Below are 20,986 nucleotides of genomic sequence, written 5' to 3'. Positions count from 1 at the left end.
TGAAATGTCTATCTATACACTTAAGAAATTATGTAAGAAGGAAACTTTTTGCAGTGAGAACAATCACTCACTGGAACAACAGCCTGGGGGTCCTGGTAGTCCCTATGGCTGGAGGCTGTCACGCTGCGGTGGGACAGGACACTGGATGGGCACATCCAGGCTCCCTTTCCTGGGGGCGGTTGGACCAGGTGACCTTTCGAGGTCCCTTCCAACCTGGGCTGTTCGATGACTCTGTGATTCTTTGTGGTTTGTTTTTTGTTGCTCTTGGCACACCTTTGCAGTGTGCTCCCAGGCTAAGTGACAGAGAAAAGAGATGTTAACTACCGAGGGAGGGGAAGAGCTGTGCCTGTCCCTCCCTGCAGTAACCACTCCTGAGCTTGAGTTTATGGGCTTCCTTTTTTAGCAATGAAAAGCTCTTTGTAGATGATACTTTTCCATAGTCAGCCTAGCAGAACAGCTCCAGTTCTCAGTGCCCCCAATGAATCTTCTCTGATTACAGCAGCGAAAACAAATTCTCTGTTTGTGACTTAAAGTGCTGCTGAAACGTGAGCTAGACCTTCCCTCTTCCCTGGGGCTCAGCCCCATGCCCGTATGTCTACAAGCAAAAAGCAATTCCTGATCAGTGAAGTCAGCAGCACCTGCACACGATAAGACAAGTTTAGGGGTAAGGAGGTGCCATTCGTATACATCCCCATTTCTGGGGACTCTGAGCATGAAGGAGCATGGCAGAACACGCTGCCAGGCGGGGGGTTCCCTCGCTCATCCTTGGGGTGCCCTCCTGCCGTCGGGGAGCGATGGCCCGAGGGCAGAGCGGGTCCCACTGCAGCGAGGTCCAGCCCTGCCCCTGCTGACGGCTGCTCGGTCGCTGACCAGCAACTTCTCGTTTAACAAACTTCCTTCCTTTCCCAGATTGCCAAGGATCTGCATCAGTTTACATTTGACCTTTTAATTAAGGCCCATATGGTGAGCGTGGACTACCCTGAAATGATGGCCGAGATCATCTCTGTGCAGGTTCCCAAGATCCTGTCTGGAAAAGTCAAGCCTATCTACTTCCACCCACAGTGATCTTCCGGAGGGAGCCCCCGGTTCCGCCGCCCTGTTCCAGCCATCTCCTGTCTGTCACTTCTGCACTACTGCACTGCAGTGCCTTGGGGAATTTCCCCCGCAGAGGCCACGGACAGTTCCGAACCACGACCTGCTGGGATCTCTGATGTTTTTCTTTTTCCTGAGGTACCGCTGAACTGAACTCCCTGCCCCGGCTCCTGCCCAGACGTGCTGTGCTGGGACAGGGGATGGCGGCCTGGTGGCAGCGGCACCGTGTCTATGCTTTCTTCTTTGTGTGTTTGCCACAGTGGCTTTTAGTGGCCCAGGGCCACGGGAGATCGGGAGAAATGCCTGCAGTTGTTGGGTTTGGGTACTTTTTTTAAAAACAGAACAAGACAAGAAGCTGGTCGAACCTCTCATTTTGGGTGTGGGTTACTTTACTGGCCTTCTTTGGGACTTTTTATTTGCATTACGGTGCTGGGAAGCAGATGAGTTAAAATACAGCAGTAGAGAAACAGAGAAGAGTTGTGGGGACGAGATGAACTTGCAGCCTGATGGATTTCCAGGACCTGCTGCTGGGTCAGAAAGCTGCCGCGCAGCCGTGGAGGGGTCTGCCCCCGCCAGCACCCCCCTGCCGCCGGCCCCGGTGGAGTGCTGCGGGGCTGTCATGGAAGGGCTGCAGAGGAAGACGCCCTTCGGGAGGCCCCAAAGAGGGCAGAGAGCGACTGGTTTCCACCTGGGATGATTTTCCTGCAGCTGGTGAAGCTGGTCTCGGTCTGGCCGGGTGCTCAGCAGCCACAGTCCCATCCTGCTCCTCCCACACAGCCGTACCCACGAACCCACCTCCGCAAGTGCCTGACGTCCTCAGCTCCCGCGGGCACCCCAAGGCCCTGCCCGGCCCCTCACCAGCTCTGCTCTGTGTCTGCAGACCCCGGGTTTCCAGCTAAACGACTTATTTTCTGTTTGTCCCAACTGTTCTTTCTGATGCCACCAAAACTGCCTGGCCTGACGCAGTGGGGGCTGTGATGTGGTCTGGCTTTACCCGCATGGGTGGCTACAAGGGCTCCTTGTGCCGGCGAGTCCGTGCCCTGCCGCACGCCGTTCATTGACGGGGGGGTTTGCCACCACGGGACGGAGTGGGGCTTGTGGTGGAGCTGTGCCCCCCAGGGCTCTGTGCTCCCCAGGGCTCTGTCACAGTCCTCGGGCACAGAGATGCCCCAAGCACGAAGCAGATGCCGGAGCGTGGAGCGGTGAACCCGGCCGTCAGGTGCCTCACACCGCGCCGTGTTCCCTCGCGTGCCACCCGCTACCGTCCGATGTCTGAAGGGGAAGGGGAGGGTGAGGCGGTCCGTGTCGTGCGGGAAGGGCTGCTCGTGCTTCTGCTGCTTCTGCTGCTCGCGCTTCTGCTGCCTGGACGGTTCACAAGCTGAGCGTCACCGTCAGCTCGCCAGGCAGGTGCCCTCATGGTCCGTCTGGGTTCTCTGCAAGCTTGCAGGAACAGAAACACTTAATTTTCCTGATGCTGAAAAGTATTCTCATTAAGGGAATTTGCATTAAGGGTATTTTCATTCATTTTCACGAAGGGAAGGGGTAGGGAACAAAAAAACCCCAACTATTGAAGAGGGGGATGTTTCTTTACAGTGGTTTGTAATGGGTTTTCCTCCCCTGCTAGATGGGGCTCTGCTCATGCTCGTCCTCCTGAAATCCCCTCACGTCGGTGGCAACAGAGTCCGCAGGCGACCTCCCTGCCCGCCAGCCCGCAGGACGGTGTTCTCAGAGGCCTTTCCTATTTCAGAGGGCTGCACGCATTTTCACTGTGGATGTGATCGACTAATACTTGCAAATGAGCCAGTAAGAAGGTCCCGCTAGTGCATTTCCTCTCTTCCTGACCATTTTCTGGCTATTTTCGGAAGGCTACAACAGGCAGCTGGGGGGTAACACTCTGATCTCTGTCATCAACAGGAGGGTGTTTATCAGCAACCTGCAGAGCTCCTCTGGAGAGCTTTGTGCTTCCCACAGCCTCGTGTCACTGAAGTTTTCATTAGTTAATGAGCGCGGAGGTATCCTGCTGGGAACTTCTCTGCTGGGAGATGGGGAGGAAATCAAGCTGGATAGGGGTCTGCATACACAGATCTGCCGGTGGAGGCTCGGCTGGATGACGGCTGGTTTGGAAGGGGGTGCTGCCTGTGGGGCGAGCCGCCGGCGCCTGGTGCCTCCCCGACGGCTGCCGGAGCTCCCGGCAAGTCCCGCAGCCTCGTGGCAGGGGAACAGCCCTTTTTTACACAAAAACTCCCTTTTTATGATGTTACTAGAGGGGCGACTGAAGGATGTGGGAACCACTAGCACGTGTGTGTGTATTTGCTGGCAGGGAGTTCTGGTTTATTTTCATGGCTGCTGCAGGAACTGGGGAAAAAAGAGGCTTAAGAAATACCAAAGTCCAGGTCCTGCCATACAGCTTTGTCCTTTTCTGTGTTTTCTTGTCTCCTTTTGCTTTAATAAAGCAAAGAGGATTTCCCCATGTTCACAATCCTGTGGAAGCTGTCCTGTCCCTGAGGCTTTCCTGGGGACGGCTGAGCCCTGGGAGAGGGAATGCCCCTGGCATCGGTGACCTGCAGAGCCAGGGAGCCGTCCCCGTCCCCCCACTGCCTCATGGGCTCTGTTTTGGGTTCTCGGGGGGGGCGTGTGGGCTTTTGTGCCACCTTGGCCCACCTGGGCCCACCTTGGCCCATCTCCCAGCCGGGTCCTGGCAGCCCCGTCCGCAGTCAGCAGGGAGCCTCGATTAGCAAGAGCGGGAGCTGCTCGGAGAGACGGGGTGAACGGTTCTGGAGAGCCTGGCAGCATCAACGCTGTTCCCCCAGAAAGCCCAAAGGGCCTCTGTGCTTGGCCCCAGGCAAAGCGGAGTTAAGCCACGAGCATCGCGCAGGCGAGGTCGATGCCGAGCATGAAGAAGCCATTGGCCCCTCCTATTGCTGAAAATACCTGTTTAATGCTCTGAGAGAGTTTATTTTCTGATTGCACACAGTGCAACTAAATATTCTTTGGGAGATGAGTCAGTATGTGCCAATATTAACAGAAATTTTCAATATAATAATTTTTTCTGGTTAGGTACTGCTGTTTTCAGAGGTCCGTCCTTTCCCAGCATGAGCAGAGCGTCCGCTGGCACACCCTGGTGTCGGTATCTACTTCTTCAGCTTTCTTGTAGCTGATTCTGGTTAGACGGGGATAGTGTTTGCACTTGGGGGATGACAGAGTGTCCTTTATTTCTGCCCTCTTCGACTGCACGAAGTGTCCTTGCACTTTAGGGCAGAATCCTGGAATTATAGCGTGGTAGCTTTTCTCTAACTGTTCCAAAGTAGACTTTCAGAGGCACAGAAATTACCGTAACGCCTGGCTGAGTCGTGCTCTGCCCCGTCGCGTCCCGGTGCCTGTTCTCAGGTGACGCAGCGCCTGGACGTGGTGGATGGAAACCCGCTGCGGGGCTGGGCACGGCCCCGCGGCCCCGCTGCAGGGGGGGGCTGCGAGGGATGGGGGGACAGCGGTGTGGGCTGCAGCCCCCCGCGCACCCCTGTGCTCGCTCACCTGGAGGGACTTGTGCTCCGTTCCCTTTTCAGGTGGTGGGGAACCTGCCCTTGGGGTTCAAAAAGTGAAAAACACCTGAAACCACAGCACGTTTGTAATAAGCTGCTCTCTGTGCCGGGTGTTTTGTGTTCTGTGGCAATTCAATGCTGTTTTTATTTGTTACCATGTCTCTGTAATAAAGAGTTCTCTATATTGATATATATTATTTTCTTTGTAATAAGCCAAAAAGCTCATTGCTGGTGCCTTTTTCCCGGGGAGGACCCCGAGCCCGCAGCCGTATTCCCCGCAGTAAGGAAGCAGAATGTCCCTGCCACTGCTCGTTTCGCCGCAGCTGGGTGGGGTGGGGAAGCAGAGGCGCAGGCTGACCCCAGAAGAGGACAGGCAGCTGCAGGCGGGGCAGGAGGATGTTCAGGTACGACGTGGTCCTTGGCGAGGGCCAAGCTTTCCTCTTCCTGCGCCTGACACGGGAAGGGCCTTTGCCCACGCTCGGGCTGCTGCTCCGCCAACTTCATCCTGCGCAGGGGAGCGGACACGTGCCGCGTCGCGAGGGCTGCGGCTGCATTGTGGTTGCCGTGCTGCCTCCTCAGCCCCCCTTCAGGAGCGGCAGCGTTCTCCCCCAGTTAATAGCACCCGAGGAGGGATTCTGCTTCTAGAGAAGGACGTTAGTTGGATTGTTGCCACTGCTCCTTCTTTTAAAAAATTGGAACTGGCTACATTGGGTAAGGAAAATAAGAGACCTACAACGTTACAAGATCACGGAGACTGGAGAGCGGCGACGCCGGCTGCCTTGGCCAGCGAGACGCGGTGGAGGGTGCCCAGGAGACCACCACCGCTCAGATGTCACCGTGCGGGACTGAAGGACACTTACTGTTGTAACCAAAAAGAGGAGCCTGTCTGGCATCCGGGATAAAGACAAAGCCAATTACACTACATGAGGGGAAATCAAAATACTCCCTTTTTGCCTGTTTTAGTCCGTGCTTGGGTCCCACGCAAGCCCTCAGCCTGTGCCGTGCCACAGGGCAGACCTTCACGCTTGGTGTTCAGCTCTTTTTGTAATCTTAAAATCTATTGTTGTTCTAAGTACAATAAAGGCAGACTCTTGTTTGTTGGAACGCTGCTCTGTGCGTGTATTTGGCTTTTGTTTCAGTTATCTGCATGAAAAATGTTATCCAGTGTGACGAGTATTAGCTATTGACGATGCCAGGAGTAAGTGGGTCATTTTTCAGTGGATGAGGCTGCATGTTGGGTCATTCGTAGGCTATTTTTCACAGTTGGATTTTGCTATTAATCACATGTCTGAACTGTTAATTCATTTACACATCAATTGACTAATCCTTTCATATATGCCTCCTTGGGTCTTTTAAATTGAATTTCATTTGATTAATGTATTTCTCAAAGCAAGGAGCTAATAAAGGCCAGTGTCCCCCTCCTTTTGTGGTTGTTCTCAGTATCTTTATGAGCAGTTGTAAATCCATTCTGCTGGAACTTCTTTATAAAATTGACCTGTGCTCTCTAGGAAATAAAAAAGGCTGCTTATCGGCCCACTTTTTAATTCAAGGCACAGATGTGAATGCAGCTCAGGGTCAAGATTTTATTTGCTGTAAGACAAGCCAAAGAGCTTGGGGAAAAGAAAAAAAACCAACAACCAAACCTCATCAGTCCACGGATGGTTGGCAGTGTCTGATTGCAGAGCAGTGATCCCCGGCAAGCAGCGTCCTGAGCAGCACGAACAGCCTGGCCGTGTGGAGCAGCCTCGTGCTCTGTCATCAGAGTCCGGCCCCGTCCCTCTATCTGTGTCACAGTTAAAAATGAATGTTTCAAAATTCACACCGAAGAACCCACGGCTGCTCATGGGCTGTGCTGCCATCTCAGATACTGGTCACCGTTAGCCCCAGGGTCCCCCTCAGACGTTGGCTTGGCCACCAACGTGTCCTGGGCCGAAAGCCGAGCACGCAGGTGATACACAGCCAGTGGATGTCTGGCAGGGACAGTTGCCGATGCTAATAACTGTAGAATTGGTGAAATCTCTGCCCTGGCTCTGAATTTGGAGCACAAGGTCTCCAGAAAAGGTGGCAGTGCCACTTCGGCCTGTCTGTTTGGAGCCCTTGCGATGGCTCACGGACACACACACAGACAAGGGCTCCAGGGCGTGTTTGCCATCGCGGAGCTGCCCCTGACGCCTGCGCAGGTCACGGCCCCTCGGATCTGAGGGGCTCATCATGCCCCAGGCGAGGAGGAGGAAGGCCGGGCAAGGGAGACGTGGTGGTTGCAGGCGTGGGGGGGCTCCAGTGAAGAGCCTGGGGACGCTCAGGTTGGCGTCTCGAGGTGACATGTTTCTACACAGGAGCGTGTAGACACACACGGATTCGCTTGGAATCTCGTGAAAGTGGCCAGGCAAAAAAAGACCCTCGTCCCCCTTCGCACCCCGCGGCACCGCCCCATTCCCAGAGGGGCTGACGGACACAATGGGGCTGCCCCGGCTCTGCCCCACGGCATCGCCCCCAGCTCGGTGCCAGCCAAGCAGGGGCCAGGGGCCACAAGCAAAGTCTGAGCCCCCCAACCTGCTGTGCGGGCAGAGCCAGGGCTCGGGCAGCCCAAGGGGACGCGGGATGTCGGCTCCTGCCTGGCCTGACCCGGGCGAGAGCTGCCCCAGCCCTCCATCCCGGCGGGGACGGGGCTCGGGGGGCTCGGGGGGCTCGGGGCAGCCCAGCCTCTGGAGGGAAGGGAGGAACGCTCAAGCCAAGTGCTCTGTTCTTGGCAGTGGCCTCTCTCTGGAGCAGAAACCCACTTAATATCCATAATAACCGTTCAATTTAGAAAAAACAACACTTCTCAGCAGGGAGGAGGGACTTACTGGGAGGTCTGAGAGGGCTGCAGAGCTGCCCTTCCCGCTGCCGTGTTCATTTTTCTGCAGGTCTCTGCAGACTCCTGGCCCAGTTTGCAAACAGCCCCTGGCCGGGTGCCCTTTCTGGTCCTTTGGGATGACAAACGCAGCCGGACCTTTTCCAGGAGGCTCCGTCGGCTGAGCGAGTGGGGCAGCCCATGGGGTGCAGCCGGCTGGGCCTGGCGGGGGGCAGGGGGGGTCTGTCTGCTGCACGATGGGCTCCCGCAGCACAAACCAAGTGAGGAATCAATCCTGTCTTGGTGGGTTTTGTTCCTTTTTTTTTTTTTTTTTTTTTTTCTGAAAACATCTCACATCAAGCAGCCCTAAAATGGCTTTAACTGCTTTAAAGCAGTTTGCTCACCTTAGTCCTTAGAGCAGCCAGTGGGAAAACAGAAGAATGGTTCCATTTCCCACCCGCAGCTGAAGCCCCACGTCGGTGGGGGCTCCCTGATCCTTTTCCAGCCACCGTCACTGTCTCCCATCCGTGGTGGGGGGGTCAGCTCACCTGGGTGCTGGGTGCTGGGTGCCAGGCGGGTGCTGAGCCGTGCTGGCGGGCTGGGGCCTCCCCATCACACTAAGGGTTCAGGATCCGGCCACTGAACTGTGCTGGGACCGATGTATATCTATTTATTCCAGCCAGAGAAGGGTCCAAGAGGCAGCAGGACACGGCTCTCCGTGGGTCCGAAACTGCCTGTGGAATATTTAAACACCGAATTGTGGCTCGGGACTGATGTTTAGACAAACCTGGGTGGTAAAGGGCTCCCAGCTGTGAGCGGACGCTGTGCCTGAGGCCACGGTGCCTGGCAATGAGCACGTTGGTTGTTTATTATGGAAATCTTTTAAATTTAGTTTAGTTTCTCCAGTTTGCATCAGTTTTTGCGGCTCCCCCTGGGACAGAGCGATTACAACTCCAGGCTTGATCCGGAGCTCAGCCGCTGCCCAGCCCTGTGTTGGTGCCACCCCAGTCCCGAGCCGATGGGCTCCCGCAGCCCCCCGCTCCCCTCCTGCCCAGCTAAGCCCAGCCCAAGCCCCCAGGCAGCACAGGTTTTAGCAGGCGAGTGGCTTCCAGCCAGCGCAGGGTGATACACCGGCCATGCCAAGCCTATCACATGAGGCTTTTGGGGCGTTTTTTGGGTTTTTTTCAGCATGTGCACCCACACCAACTTCCCGCAGAGCCCAGCCTGACGCTCAGCAGGAGCGTGGGGGTGAGGAAGGAGGCTGGCAGCACGCACCGCGCCGCGGGAGCTGCCCTGCCCTGGCTCAGCGGGGTCACGCCGACTCCTGTGCTGGGCGTGAGGAACCTCCGCCAGCCCCGGGCTTTGCTCCTCACCCAGAACTGCCGCCGTGGTGGACACAGGAGAGGGCGAGCAGGGCCCTGCCTTTTAGCAGCTCTCACAGACTCTGATAGAGGCTGTGGAAGTGCTTCTTCCATGAACTTCTGAAAATACAATGAAGATAAAAAACATCATCGCTTTCACTGGCTCGAAGCGTCTCCTGATTTTTTAAGCCAATCGCAGGATATTTTCCGGTGGCCCAACTTTTGATTTATGGATGTATAGGCCCAGTAATGCTGCTGACAGCTGCCAAGAAAACGTCTGGTGCAGAAAGCTGGTCCTAAATCAGAGCATTCAGCTGGTTAATTGTGCAGCAAGTTGGGCCAGAGAGAATTATGGAGCTTAAAACTAAGACTCTGATCTTGCAAGAAGTCCTGCGTGGGTGGATTCCTGTGCCTTTATGGGTCTCTGTGCAACACATAAATTGAAGATGTCAGTGCTCCACTAAGTACATTTCAATTCTAAATTTATCATATAGATGTGTCTACTGTAGTGTGCTTTTAACCTCTCCAAATTCTTCCTCTGGGAAGCCCTCCCCGAGGCTCAGTCTCCAGCTTCGAAACTTCTTGTTTTGATTATCTTTCCTTTGTATAAAAAAAACTACAAGGTTTTACTTACACTGGAAAATATTTTTCTTGCTCAGATGAAATCAAAATGTTTTCCTTAGGAAAGCAAACCATGCACCTGTGGGTTGGGACACCAACAGTGTGGTGCCTCGGTGCACATTCCAATTTGCAGTCATTTAATACGAGGGCTAACGGGAAGAAAAACCAGTTTTCTTTCCCTGAAATGCTGATTTGAAGGCATCCATCCCTGGAAAAATTACAGTCCTGAAAAGAAATTTTTCAGAGAAAAAAGGAGCTGGAAAAAAAATAGGCAAAAAAAGCCCTCAAGCTGCTGCTTCGGCTTGTGCCATCTGGGCGCGGGGACCCGGCGTGGTCGGGGGGGTCGGGGCCCCGCCGGGCGCTTCCCAGGGGCCTGGAGCCGGGACAAGGCCCAGCCCCCCCCGAGCCTGCAAACCCAGCTCAGCACCCTCCAACGCGCTGGGATGGCACAAAGTTATTGCAGGAAGGGTACTGAGAAAAATACAGCAATTAGAGGCCTGAAAAAGGGCAGAGAGGAGAAATGAAGCTCCCGCAGACACCAGCGCTGAATTCATTCCACTCAGGCTGCCGAGCTGCAGGCTTTTCCCGCCACAATACTAGGCTGAAAAAATAAAAAATAAAATCCCTCAACCAAGGAGCGAGTGGTTTATTTAGGAAATCTTGTGGAAAGAAGCTGCATTTCCTCTTTGCGTGGAGGAAGCAAAGCACGCGGCCCCCAGGAACAGCTCCCCCCCCCCAGTACGGGCGCGCGGTCGGGCGCTTTTTCCCTAAACCCGGGCTCAAGTGCAGGTTGTGAGACTCATTTAAGAGAGAGCCGTGAGGGGGCTTTTGTCGAACAGGAGCGAGAAGGCTGAAAAGCAAACGCTGGGGCACAGCGCCACGAGGCTGGGAAAACATGTGAGGAGGGGAAAAAGCTGCCAGAGGGAGGGAAAGGAGCCGGCGCTGCGTCTGCAGCAATCAGAAATAAGCAGAGAGGTGTTTACTGACGGAGGCAGCTGAACAAGAACTGGGCAGCAAAATTAAAGATGAGAAAAGGCTCAAAACCCACCTATCAAACATGCCCCTCTGTAACAGACAGGAGATACTTCATGGGGTTTTACACAGGTTACAGCTGTAATATAAAAATGCTCTTTACTAGAAATAAAAACTCAGCAAAGACACTGAGCACCACACCTAGAGGACTCTCATCAAACCATTTTTAGGTTTAATTCTGGCAAAATACCCACGTGTGCCCCGGCCACGGGTGGGGAGGGTCAGCTGCGCCCTCGGGGTGCGGGACGAGTCCCGCGGGGCCCGAGAGAGGATGGTGCAGCGGGTGCAGCACTGGGCAGTGCAGAAAGAAGGAAAAAAAAAAAAGCACAGCTGGATTCGTCTTTTGTTTTACATCATGGAAACTTTATAAACACTTGAAGTAATCTACGCTTTTACATGACAAAACGGCTCCGAGCTGCGCTGGGCTGGGCGAACCCCGCGCTCCCCGCTGCGCTCCCGTGGCACCGCGGCAGGATTGTGCCCCGCAGCCCCCCCCAGCACCCCCCACCACTGGTCCCCAGCGCCCAGCTGCGCTCACGGAGGAGGAAAAACCAGCACAGACACACGTGACAAACCACTTTAAAAGGACAGTGAAGTACGTTTCTAATAAGCTGCTTTCCATTGTTCACAATGTCAGATTTAGAATTTTTCTGCCCGCAGACCCCCACTCCATCCCGCCCCGGGGGGTTCCCCCACCGACAGCCTCGAGGGGTGCTCCAAGCGCAGCCCCGGGGGTGTTGGGAAAGGTCGGCTTTCTGCGGGGGAACGCCCGGGTGCCACCTCTGGGACAGCCACCAGAGCTGTGAGGAAGCCACCGAAGGGCTCAGGCTTTGGAGAGGGGTCCCGGTCACCAGAGCCCCTGCGGCTGGTCAGGGCACAGCTGCCACCCCCAGACCCAGCTCCCTCCTCACCGGCTCTTTTAGAACCTGACCAGAAGAGACAACACGCTCCGCGTCGCTGCTGCGGGAGGGTGCCGCAGGACGGGCTCCCCACAGCTCGGCCAAGCCCTGAGATCCCGGCGTGTGTAATAGTCTGGGGGTTGAGATCGTGTTGTTTTTTTTCTAAAGCCACTTCTACGTGCTGTTCAGAGCAGGAGTACAGGAGCGGGTGGCGGGGGCAGTGCTGAAGCCCGCGGGAGCGGAGGCACACCGACGCGACACGCGTGTGCCCACGAACACTAACTGCGCTCAGCCATCGAGCAGAGTGGCGCTGGAGGCGCAGCGGGGCAGGCGTCGGGGCACGGCGCGCTCGAGCCGGGAGCACCCCGGCAGCAGCTCCCGGGGTGTTTGGTCGCTGGTTTGGGAACACTCCCAGCACCCGGGGAAAATCATTCCAAAGAGGGGAACCTGCGGGAGGAAGCAGGGAAGCTGCTCTTTGCCTATTTACAGGTAAACGTGTTGGCTGGAACCACGACTAAGCCTCTACAGGTAACAGGGGTCCCGGGGGTCCTGGCTCAGAGAGACCTTCCAGACCAAAGGGCAGCACCGGCACGGCCGCCGCTGAGGAAGGAGACGGGCATCTCCTGGATTGGAAAGGAATGCAACAAGCAAACCAGAAACTGGGTGCTCTGACCCATATTCAGCAAGTTTTGGTCCCCACCACCTCTGTGCTGGCCCGCCAGAATAACCCCAGGATGGGGAGTTCCCGGTGGGCCTGTGGGAAGTGGATCTGGTGGGAGAGTGGCTCATGCGGGAGGAGGAGGAGGAGGAAGAGGAGGAGGAGGAGCAGCACCTGCAGCCTCCTTCTCCTGGCCCGAGGGCACTGCCCGGGAAGCCGCAGGCGGGGTCTCCCCCAGGCAAAGCCCCCAGCCCAGCCGCGTTCCCCAGGACCGGGACACGCTGACGCCGGCGGGGGGGTGATGAAGAGACGCCCACGACGCTCCCCCAGTCCCTGCCCCACAGGGGCAGCGTTTCCAGTAACACAGGCGGCTCCCGACAGGCTGCCATAGCGCTCGCCCAGTCAGGAAACCCTCCCGGGCAGGACGGAGCTTCTCCTGGCGGGGGGGCCAGCCCCAGCCCCGGTCACTCCCCTCGCACCCAGGCGGGGAGGCAGCCCCGGCGCTGTGACCCCACGGCTGTCCCGGGTCACCCCTGCCCAGGCGCGTTTCCCCCAGAGGGAGCAGGGAAAGGCCCCCCCGGCCGCCGCCGCCCCTCCCGCAGCAACAAGGGCCCCCTGGCCAGCTTCCTCCTCCACAGCCGGCGCAGAGAGGGGCGGCGGGGGCGCCGGGACACTTCGACACAAACGCGTGGGGAGGGTCTTCCCTCCGTCATTGTCTCTCACTTCTAATTTCTTGAGCCACTTCTGCCAGCACGCTCTGAAATCACCGTCCGGTCGGAGAGCTGCTCCCAGGGGCGCTGGCACTGGGAAAGTCCTCGCTGTGGCACGGCCGTTCACAAGCACAGAGAATGTCCTGGGTCCAGCTGGGCTGAGGCGGTTCCAGAGTCTGGAAGAAGAAACCAAGCCCGTGTGAACCCCTCGGCGGCGGCACAGCCAGCACCAGAGCAAGGCCAGACCTCGGCACCGCGCTGGCGGCTGCCCGAGGAGGCTCAGGAGAGGCAGAGCCGGCTGATTTACTCCACACCACACCCCAGCGAAGAGCAGGGCCCACCTCGAGTTGCTGCTGTTGCTTCTGCCAGAGTCTCCTACAGGAAGGACGTTTCCCCTCATCCTGCCTTTGCGATTCCCATCGCCTCCCCTGGCCTCCTGCCACCCCCCAAATGCTGACTTTATGTTACGTGTGTGCTTTTGGCTGATTATTTGGTTTACTGTCATGAACACGTACCTTTAGCCTCAGCTCTCATCACCTGGGATCCTGCCTTGTGGTGATGAAGAACTGTGTAGGAGGAAGCAGAAGAAAACAGAGAAAAAATTAATACAATTAGCAAGCTCAAGCTCGGATCCACAAAGCTCAACAGAGGGCTGGGTAACGGGTGGGTCAGGGATCTGTTTTTCAGTATCACAAGTGACCTTGCTGCCAGGACTAGCAGGCAACATTTATCAGACTGACACGCAAACCTGCCGCGCTTCTGGCAGAGGTTGGTGATCTGTAAGTGTGGGAAGCTGAAGCTGGTTTAAGCAGACGATATTACGACTGAAATCTGCTGCCACGAAGCACAACGCTTGCTGTCCAAAGCCCTGCTGAGCCCCTGGCCCAAGCTGTCCCTGCAGCCCCCCGTACCTCTGGGGCGGAGCTACGCCTGCACCTCCAGCGTGTGTAGGACCATCCGCTCTCCGGTCCGCACCTCTGCCCGGCTGCCGCGACCTGCCCAGCCCTCCTCCTCTCTGCCAGGACTTATCTCTGCTCCTCGCAAGGGCTGAGAGCTACAACGTGCACTACGCTGACTTAGATCCACGCGGGATAAAAGGGATCCGTAGATACATTTAGTACTTCACAGACTTACATTTAACTTATCAAGTCTGTGTCTAGAGTCACATTTTACACTTTGTGCTCTTTGGCTGCAGCATTTCAGCTGAGACCCATCTTCTGCCCACGACTACAAGGGGCCAGAAAGGTGGGGGGGGGTTCCCGAGGGGCCCGGCTCGGCCTCGGCGGGAGCACGGGCAGCAGGGCTGCTCTGCCTCACTCGCCAGCTCCCCGCTGCCAGGCTTACTTGCTTGTTCTTCGGGAAGCTGTCTCAAAGAACTTTGTCCTGGAGGCCACCCTGCAAAGAGAACGAGAGGTTGCTCCAGCTATCCATCTGATGAGGCGATTTGCTAATTAGATCCCATCTGAGCCCAGGGAAAGAGCAGCAGCAGGCGCAGAGACTGCAGACCATCGCACTCGAACGGCGCGTTTGCTGCCGTGGCCGCGCTCCTCGTGCCACCAGCTCCCTCCCCTGCCCAGGCAGCCCTGGCAGCTCTCATCACCCCACACGCCGGCTTATAAACCCCCACCCCTTGCTTTTTATGGCCTCTCCTTCGTTTTTTATGCGCTTCGTGTTTAGCTTCCAGCTCCCCTTGCAGAAAGCCAAGTTCTAAGCAGCAATCTGGGAGAGCGAAGGCTCCTCGTTTTCACACCTTGTGTCACTACGGGCAGGGGGAGGCCCCAGGGTGGCCCCCGTGAGCCCCTGGGCACAGGGGCCGGGTGAGGGGTGTTAGTGCAGACCTGGGTGCCCCTGATGGGATGGCAGGGGAAGGGAACGTGTGTCTTCACCGGGTGCACAGCAGCGCCCAGGTTATGGCCCCCCCGCAAAACCGGTCCTGGCTGCTGGGCTGAGATCCCTGCGTATTCAGTCACCCCCTTTTCTGGCCCCTGTCCTTCCCCGGGGAGAGGCTCGCTCAGAACCAGGCTGAGGGGGGACTCTTGGCAGAGGTGGTGATGGGACAAAGCTCAGCCCCGGGGCTCTACTTGAGCAGGTTCAGAGCTTTGTTTTCCTGTGCACCGCTGACCTTTGCCACGGCCACGCTCCCCTCCCAGGCCGTGCCCTCGGCACAGCTCGACGTGTCGTCCCGCCCCGCGCTGGCACCCGCGTCAAAGGGGACGCCTGGGGGCTCCAGTCACGGTGTCCACCCGCGCTGGGAACCAACGTGGCACTTCTCCTCCTCCTCTGCCAGAATGCCCAGTAGCGACACCCGCTCCTGCTCCGGCTGCCCGAGCCGAGCTGCCCACCCCGGGTACCACGCGCCCGCCCGGGGCCGCCCTTACACGGACGAAGGCGTCTCCTCCGCTGATCCTGCCGCCAGGTCCGGCCTCGGCTCCAGCCTCGGGGGGACGGGAGCCCTGCACGGGGGGTCCGGAGGGCGCACGGGGGGACGCGTTATCACGGGCTTGTCGCTGTGGGATCGCGGCTTAGGGACACCGTCGCACTCGCCTGCAAGGTTGAGGATTACCAACGCTGAGTGCGAAGCTCTGGTGGAGATGTTTGTGGAGAGGCATTAAACAAGGTGGTGGGCTTAGTTCTGTCTGCCCCAGCGTCCTCTCTTTCAGAGTGGCCAGTAGCCAGAATTTAGGGAAAGAATCCCGGGAATGGCCGTTCCCATTCTGCCTGCCCAGGCGCAGCCCTCCTGGACCTGAAGCTGGACCCTGGGCTGACGAACTGACACCGTTGCTGACTGCACGGATGATATTGCCTGGAACAACCAGTTCCCTAAAGAAAACCTCTGCGGGGCGAGCGGAACCGCACAGACTGGCGATCCCAGGGCCGCTGCTTCGCTGAGCATTTGTCTCGGACGGTGGCATTACCTGTCCCCTGGCCCTGCTCGGAGTTCCTGCCTCGGCTGCTCCTCCTCCCCCAGACCCAGCGCTTCACTGAACCCCCCCAAGCCTTTACTGGAGCCCTGGTGAGCCCCCCCTTCCCGCCGGCGCCCAGACCTCCAGCAGCCCTCGTGATCCTCTCATCTGGCCATTTACAGCGCTCAAAACCATCCCGAGGGTTGGGTTCCTCCCCTTCCAACTTATTTCCACTGCTAAGAGTCCTGTTTCTGATTAGAAATAAGTCAAAGATGTTTTTCTATTTGGTAAGAACTAATTGCTGCAACTACTTGAGCAAGGCTTTGTCAGCCCCTTAGTTACTGAACCTCATTTTTCCCTGGTGTGCCAGCTTGAACACCAGTCCTTAACCAACTCTCCTCCATACCTGTGTGTGTAAATTCTGATCCTAAATTTTCTCCTTGGTAAGCAGTATAACTTGAATTTCTCAACAAAAGGCCTGTTTTCCAGTCCTTCAGCCTACACTTCTCCCGTTTTTCAAAATTAGCCCCAGACTGCGCACATTAAAGCTCAATATAGCCTTCTAGCGCTGATCAGCATCAGCACAGATGTAATATAACTTTATCACGACGTCCGTGCTGTCCACACACCCGTGTCCGAGGGTGGACACAGCCGGTTTTATTCCGCTGTGCCTCTGGGACACACTGTCAGCACGGCCCGCGTGATCACACAAGACCAGCAAACTCGGAAGCACTAAGGGCCGTTGGTGTATAAACCGATTTTAAAAGCTGTCTTACTCTTCCAAAAGCTACCTTTTAGGTGACAAATTTAAATTAAAGCCAGTAGTGTCAGTCAGAGGAAACCTGATGTTTGTGCTACCCAGCCGGGCTGTTCTCTCCACTGCACGCGGGAGTCTGTTGTCAGGGACGCAGCCCAGTTTTTATGTTCTAAATACAGGACTGGGAAGCTGTCAGGGCACGACAGCATCTGAAAAGCACTGCAAAGTGCACGGGAAAAGCTGACAATGTGCAGAAAGCATTATGGCTTTTATCACGACTGTCGCCCGGAGTGTTTTATAAACCTCAGCACCCAACAGACGTGGTCCCAGCCCCGCCGCCCGCGCCCGGCGCTGCAGGGGGGAACATCTACGGGCACACAGACCTGCCTTCTTCTGCTGAAATGGGCAACGCCAGCTCGGCTCTGGCCCCAAACTGATTATTTCTACATAGGATAAATGTCTGTGCAAGACTTATGAGAATACAAATAACAATCACTATGTGTATCTAATGCCAGCGGATGAACTGCTGAAATGAATGTTCCCAGGAAAGCCTCGGTAAGCCAGACCCTGTCACAGACAGCTCGACAGACAAAATGATGAGAAATTAAAATGCAAAAGTGACTTTTGCCATTCTCCTTGTCTCTGCTGCAGCGAGCACTGGCAATCCAGAGTGCTCACGGCTGCTTAGACAAATTGCTTGGGGTTCAATGTTCTTCACGTATCGCTACTCAAGGCTGAATTTTAAGAGCCCACTGCACCAGGCTGAGCACTGGCTCAGCTCCCCCGGGGGCAGTGGCTTCACCTGGGCATGGGCCAGGCTCCACACCCGGCTCTGTGGGCTGCGCCGAGACCCCCCACGAGCCACAGACCCCAAGTGCCCCCATCTGAAATCAAATGGGACGACTCGGGGGGCCGAGGCTGATCAAAGCCCCAGGCTGCGGGCCCGTGCCCACACCCTGGGCTGTTCCAGCCTCCCGGAGCTACCTCGGGACGGCTCAGGGCGAGAAGCCCCCCCTCGCCCTGCTCCGGGCGCACGATGCGCCTCGAGCCCCCGCGGGGGGAACGGCACCGGCCCCCCGCCCCGGCCCCCGCTCACCCTCTCTGCCGTAGATCCCGGGCCGGGGAGCCGGTCTCCTGGCCTGCAGCGTGTTGGTCCTCAGGGCAGGGCTGGCCACCAGCCCGTTGGCAGCCTTGCCGGCCGGTTTCACTCCTCCGTCCTGCAGCCTGGCCACCAGCTTCCCCACCTCTGCCTCGGCACGGGCGTCGGGCCGGCCCTCGGCGGGGGGACGCCCTGGCTCGTCCCCCCCCGGCCGGGGCGCGGGCAGGCGGCTGCGGTGCAGCGGTCTGGGGGCCTCCGCGCTGCTGCCGTTGGGGGCCTGGCTGTGCCGTTCTGCTGCGGAGCCAAGGGGACAGGCAGGGGGACAGGCAAGGGGACAGGCAAGGGGACAGGCAAGGGGACAGACACAGCCACGGGGTCAGTCTCTGCCCCGCAGTGATGGATCCCTCCCCCAGAGCCACACGGCTCCCTCCGTGCCGAGGGACAAGCACGCAAATGCTGAGGAATAAAGAAAACTGAAACAGTGCTGAACAGCACAGAAGGTACTTATGGGTTTCTTTTAAATTTCCAGTACTCTTGCTCGTGAGAGGCTGCAGACTGTGCTTTTACACTCCAAAACCATCTGCCCCATGCCTCTGGCTGTGCTGGAGACCCAGGCACAGGGTGCAGCAGCGCTGCTGTGACCCCAGCTGCACGCGGCAGCCTCGGCGCCAGCGCTCCTGCTGCTGCTTCCAGTTTGGGGAGACACGTAAAAGCAAGGCCATCCCCAAGGACAAGAGCAGCCTTGTGATTTTAAAGAGCAATTTGAGATCAAGCATCTTTTGCAGGTGCCAAAAAGTGTACTTGTGGTATTAAGCCTAAAACATCATCAAAGCTCTGAAAACTAATGGAGAAAAAGACTTCCCATCTCTTTGGTGATGATGTGATCTAGGGCACAGCTTGCAATGACAATTAGAGCAAATTGGGTGCAGGGAGAAACATGATTTTAAATAGATGTGCCCTTCAGTATGGTAATAGGGGCCTTAGAATTTCCTTACACTCAAACGAATTTAACAGCAGAGTTGTACTTGGTTAGAAAATACTATCACTGGGTCCTGAAAAAGTGCTCCAGTGTTCTCGTGGTGGGTGCCAAAGCGCCAGCGGCTGAGCCAGCCCTCGGGCTGCTCGGGGGGCACAAGCCAGCAGCACGCAGCCCACCCCAGGCCGGCTCAGGCCCTCCCGCCCCACCAGCTCCACTCCGCAGCTCTATTCCCATCACTTCGTGTTTTTGCCTCTGCTGCAAAACCTTTCTCACAGCCAGAGCCAGACTTAGCCAATGGAGAGCGCTGCAAGGAACAGAAAAGAGAAATCCCCATGGAGCTTGAGTTGTGAGGTGATGCGACCTATCTGTGAGTGGTTTGTTGCTCTCCTGTCTCACTGAACAGACCCCCCCGTGCTCACAGCCTGCGGAGCACAGTCCTGACCTTGTTACCCACACCGCTCGCTGCTCCTGAAACGGGGGGACAAGAAACGGGAGGGGTGCGAGGCAGCCAGACTCACCTCCACTTTCTTCCACGGAAGCGCCGAAGAAGACGGGTCTCTCCCTCAGAGGGCGTTTGGAAATGGTGATGGGTTTGTGCCGCCGCGCAGCCACGCGGGGAGGAGGCACCGGCGGGGGGGTGGTGTCTTCTGGAGGCCCGGAGTAGATCTGTGAAGGCAGACGTGTTCCGATGCCCCAGCCCGGGACGAGGGGCTGCCGCCCCCCGCCAGCTGAAGGTCCACCCGCCCGGCACAGAGGTGGATGGTGGCCACGACCAGCCCCTTCCCTGGGCAGGATCAGACCCCCCCCCCGGGCTGGGCAACCCTCCGAGGACAGTGTGCCTCGGCTTCCTCGGCTCCCGGGGAAGGAGCTGGGCAAAGACCCAGCCCCTCCGCTCTCCGCCGGAGCCGCCCGTGGCCCGAGTCACCGGACTGAGCCCGGAGGGCTGGAGAAGCCGGGGCTGCTCCAAACCACCCCGACCCTCCGCGGCCCAGGAGAGCCGGGCCGGGCCCCTGCACCCCCTGGATCCATCCCTCAAGCCCCGCCGCTGCCCGGGGTCGGCAGCGCTGGGGGAGCCCCGTTGGTGGGGCTGGAGGGGGGGCAGTGCTTTGGCTACGGCTCTGCAGACGCGTCCTGCCGCGGGCTTCCCTAGAGCCCGGCTCCTCACGCCACCGCAGCGCCGGGCTCCTACCGCACCACGAACACAAAAACGCGAGAAGCAAATTATCCTGGGGCGGGCGAAGGAAGCTTTGAAGCCGACGCTTCCTGAGAAACATCAAGATTTCCGCACCAGCGAGGCGATACAATCTACAGAAAGCACCCAAGCTAACCACCGCATTGTTTTAGATTTAACGCCAGAAACCCCCTTCACCTCTTGGCTTACAAGGCAGCGTGTGGCACCATGGAATTATCTTGGATGAAATACTGCCCTGAACACAATGCTGCTGGGGAGTTTCATCTCCTTTTCTCACTGGTCATATGGCACCTACCCGGTTGGGTTTAATTTAGAGGTTCTTATTTATGGCCGTGCTTTTTTTAAAGAGCTGAAAAAGAATGAAACTTCTGGGCAGTCTCTCGAAAATCCGAAACACCACGTTAAGGACAAAACCAACTGCCCTTGTGTTTTTCCCATGGATATTAACTGAACTGCTCCCTCCAAAGCGGGAGCTCCTACGGGCAGGGTGGCAGGAGCTGCCGCTGCCCGGCCGGGGAGGACGCGGCGCTGGTCCCTCCCGCTGCCCCACGGGACGGCTCAAGCCCAGAGGAGGGGGGCTGGTGCCAGACCCACCGAGGAGCAGAGTCACTGCTCCTCTTGTTATGGAACAACAGTCTGAGTGTGTCACCCAGAAAGATTTTAAGAGGAAATTTCACATTCTGATTTGATTAAGTACGTCATTTTCGTAATTCAAACCAAAAGCACGTTCTGTCTTCTCCCAGCCAAAGAGCAGTTCTGGGAAATCAAGATGGGGATGAGAGAGAAAAACAACCTCACTTTAACCTTCTTGACCCCGAAGACCAGTCAGCGGGTCCCAGGGTGAGGGTGGGCACCGGCCTCCCCACACCTCCCTTGGCCGGGCAGCTGAGCTGCAGCCACCAAAAAGCAGCAGCTCATGTTTTATTAAAATAACAGAGGATTACCTGCAGCAGGGCAGATGTTTTGGAAACATCAACCTCATTCCTATATATCGAGAAGAACCCAGTATTGTTTTTTAAAGAAGAAGCAGTGTTAAGCTCCCCATGGATGCTTATACAGGTACCACAGAATGCTATTATCACGGGATGCTTTTCAACATCTGAAGACCATGCTGAAAGCCACTGCAAACTCCTTTTTTGAAGATGTGGGTGCAGCCTCTGCTTTCTAAATTAAAATCCAATTTAAACAACTTGAAGGAACAAAGATATTGACAGACCCTCATATTTAGAAGGTTTGTACAGCAAAGAAGGTGTTTCCAGAGCAATCAACTTATTTAATTTAACCATGGCACTGATACATAAGCTGTGGAAA

The 20,986-nt window shown here is 56.9% G+C and overlaps 2 protein-coding genes across 3 annotated transcripts in view; one reads left to right on the top strand and one right to left on the bottom strand.

Moving 5' to 3' along the window:
• The window catches only part of AR (androgen receptor), a 49,343-nt gene extending 43,323 nt beyond the window's left edge, over window positions 1-6,020 (top strand). The window contains exon 8 of the mRNA XM_074915223.1: window positions 910-6,020. Within this exon, the coding sequence (XP_074771324.1) occupies window positions 910-1,065 (156 nt within the window). The 3' untranslated portion in view covers window positions 1,066-6,020. The remainder of the gene's footprint in view (window positions 1-909) is intronic.
• A 4,947-nt stretch (window positions 6,021-10,967) lies between these two features.
• The window catches only part of OPHN1 (oligophrenin 1), a 57,699-nt gene continuing 47,680 nt past the window's right edge, over window positions 10,968-20,986 (bottom strand). Inside the window, exons 19-24 of one of the 2 annotated variants that reach the window (XM_074915565.1) lie at window positions 19,002-19,149; window positions 17,502-17,798; window positions 15,124-15,289; window positions 14,090-14,140; window positions 13,261-13,311; window positions 10,968-12,921 (exon numbers count right to left, since the gene is read on the bottom strand). In XM_074915565.1, the coding sequence (XP_074771666.1) occupies window positions 13,269-13,311; window positions 14,090-14,140; window positions 15,124-15,289; window positions 17,502-17,798; window positions 19,002-19,149 (705 nt within the window). In that variant the 3' untranslated portion in view covers window positions 10,968-12,921; window positions 13,261-13,268. The remainder of the gene's footprint in view (window positions 12,922-13,260; window positions 13,312-14,089; window positions 14,141-15,123; window positions 15,290-17,501; window positions 17,799-19,001; window positions 19,150-20,986) is intronic. The other variant, XM_074915566.1, reaches the window with a different exon arrangement.

Source organism: Athene noctua, chromosome 11 (genome assembly GCF_965140245.1).
Source record: "Athene noctua chromosome 11, bAthNoc1.hap1.1, whole genome shotgun sequence".
NCBI lineage: Eukaryota > Metazoa > Chordata > Aves > Strigiformes > Strigidae > Athene > Athene noctua.
This window is presented reverse-complemented; position numbering and strand designations above follow the sequence as displayed.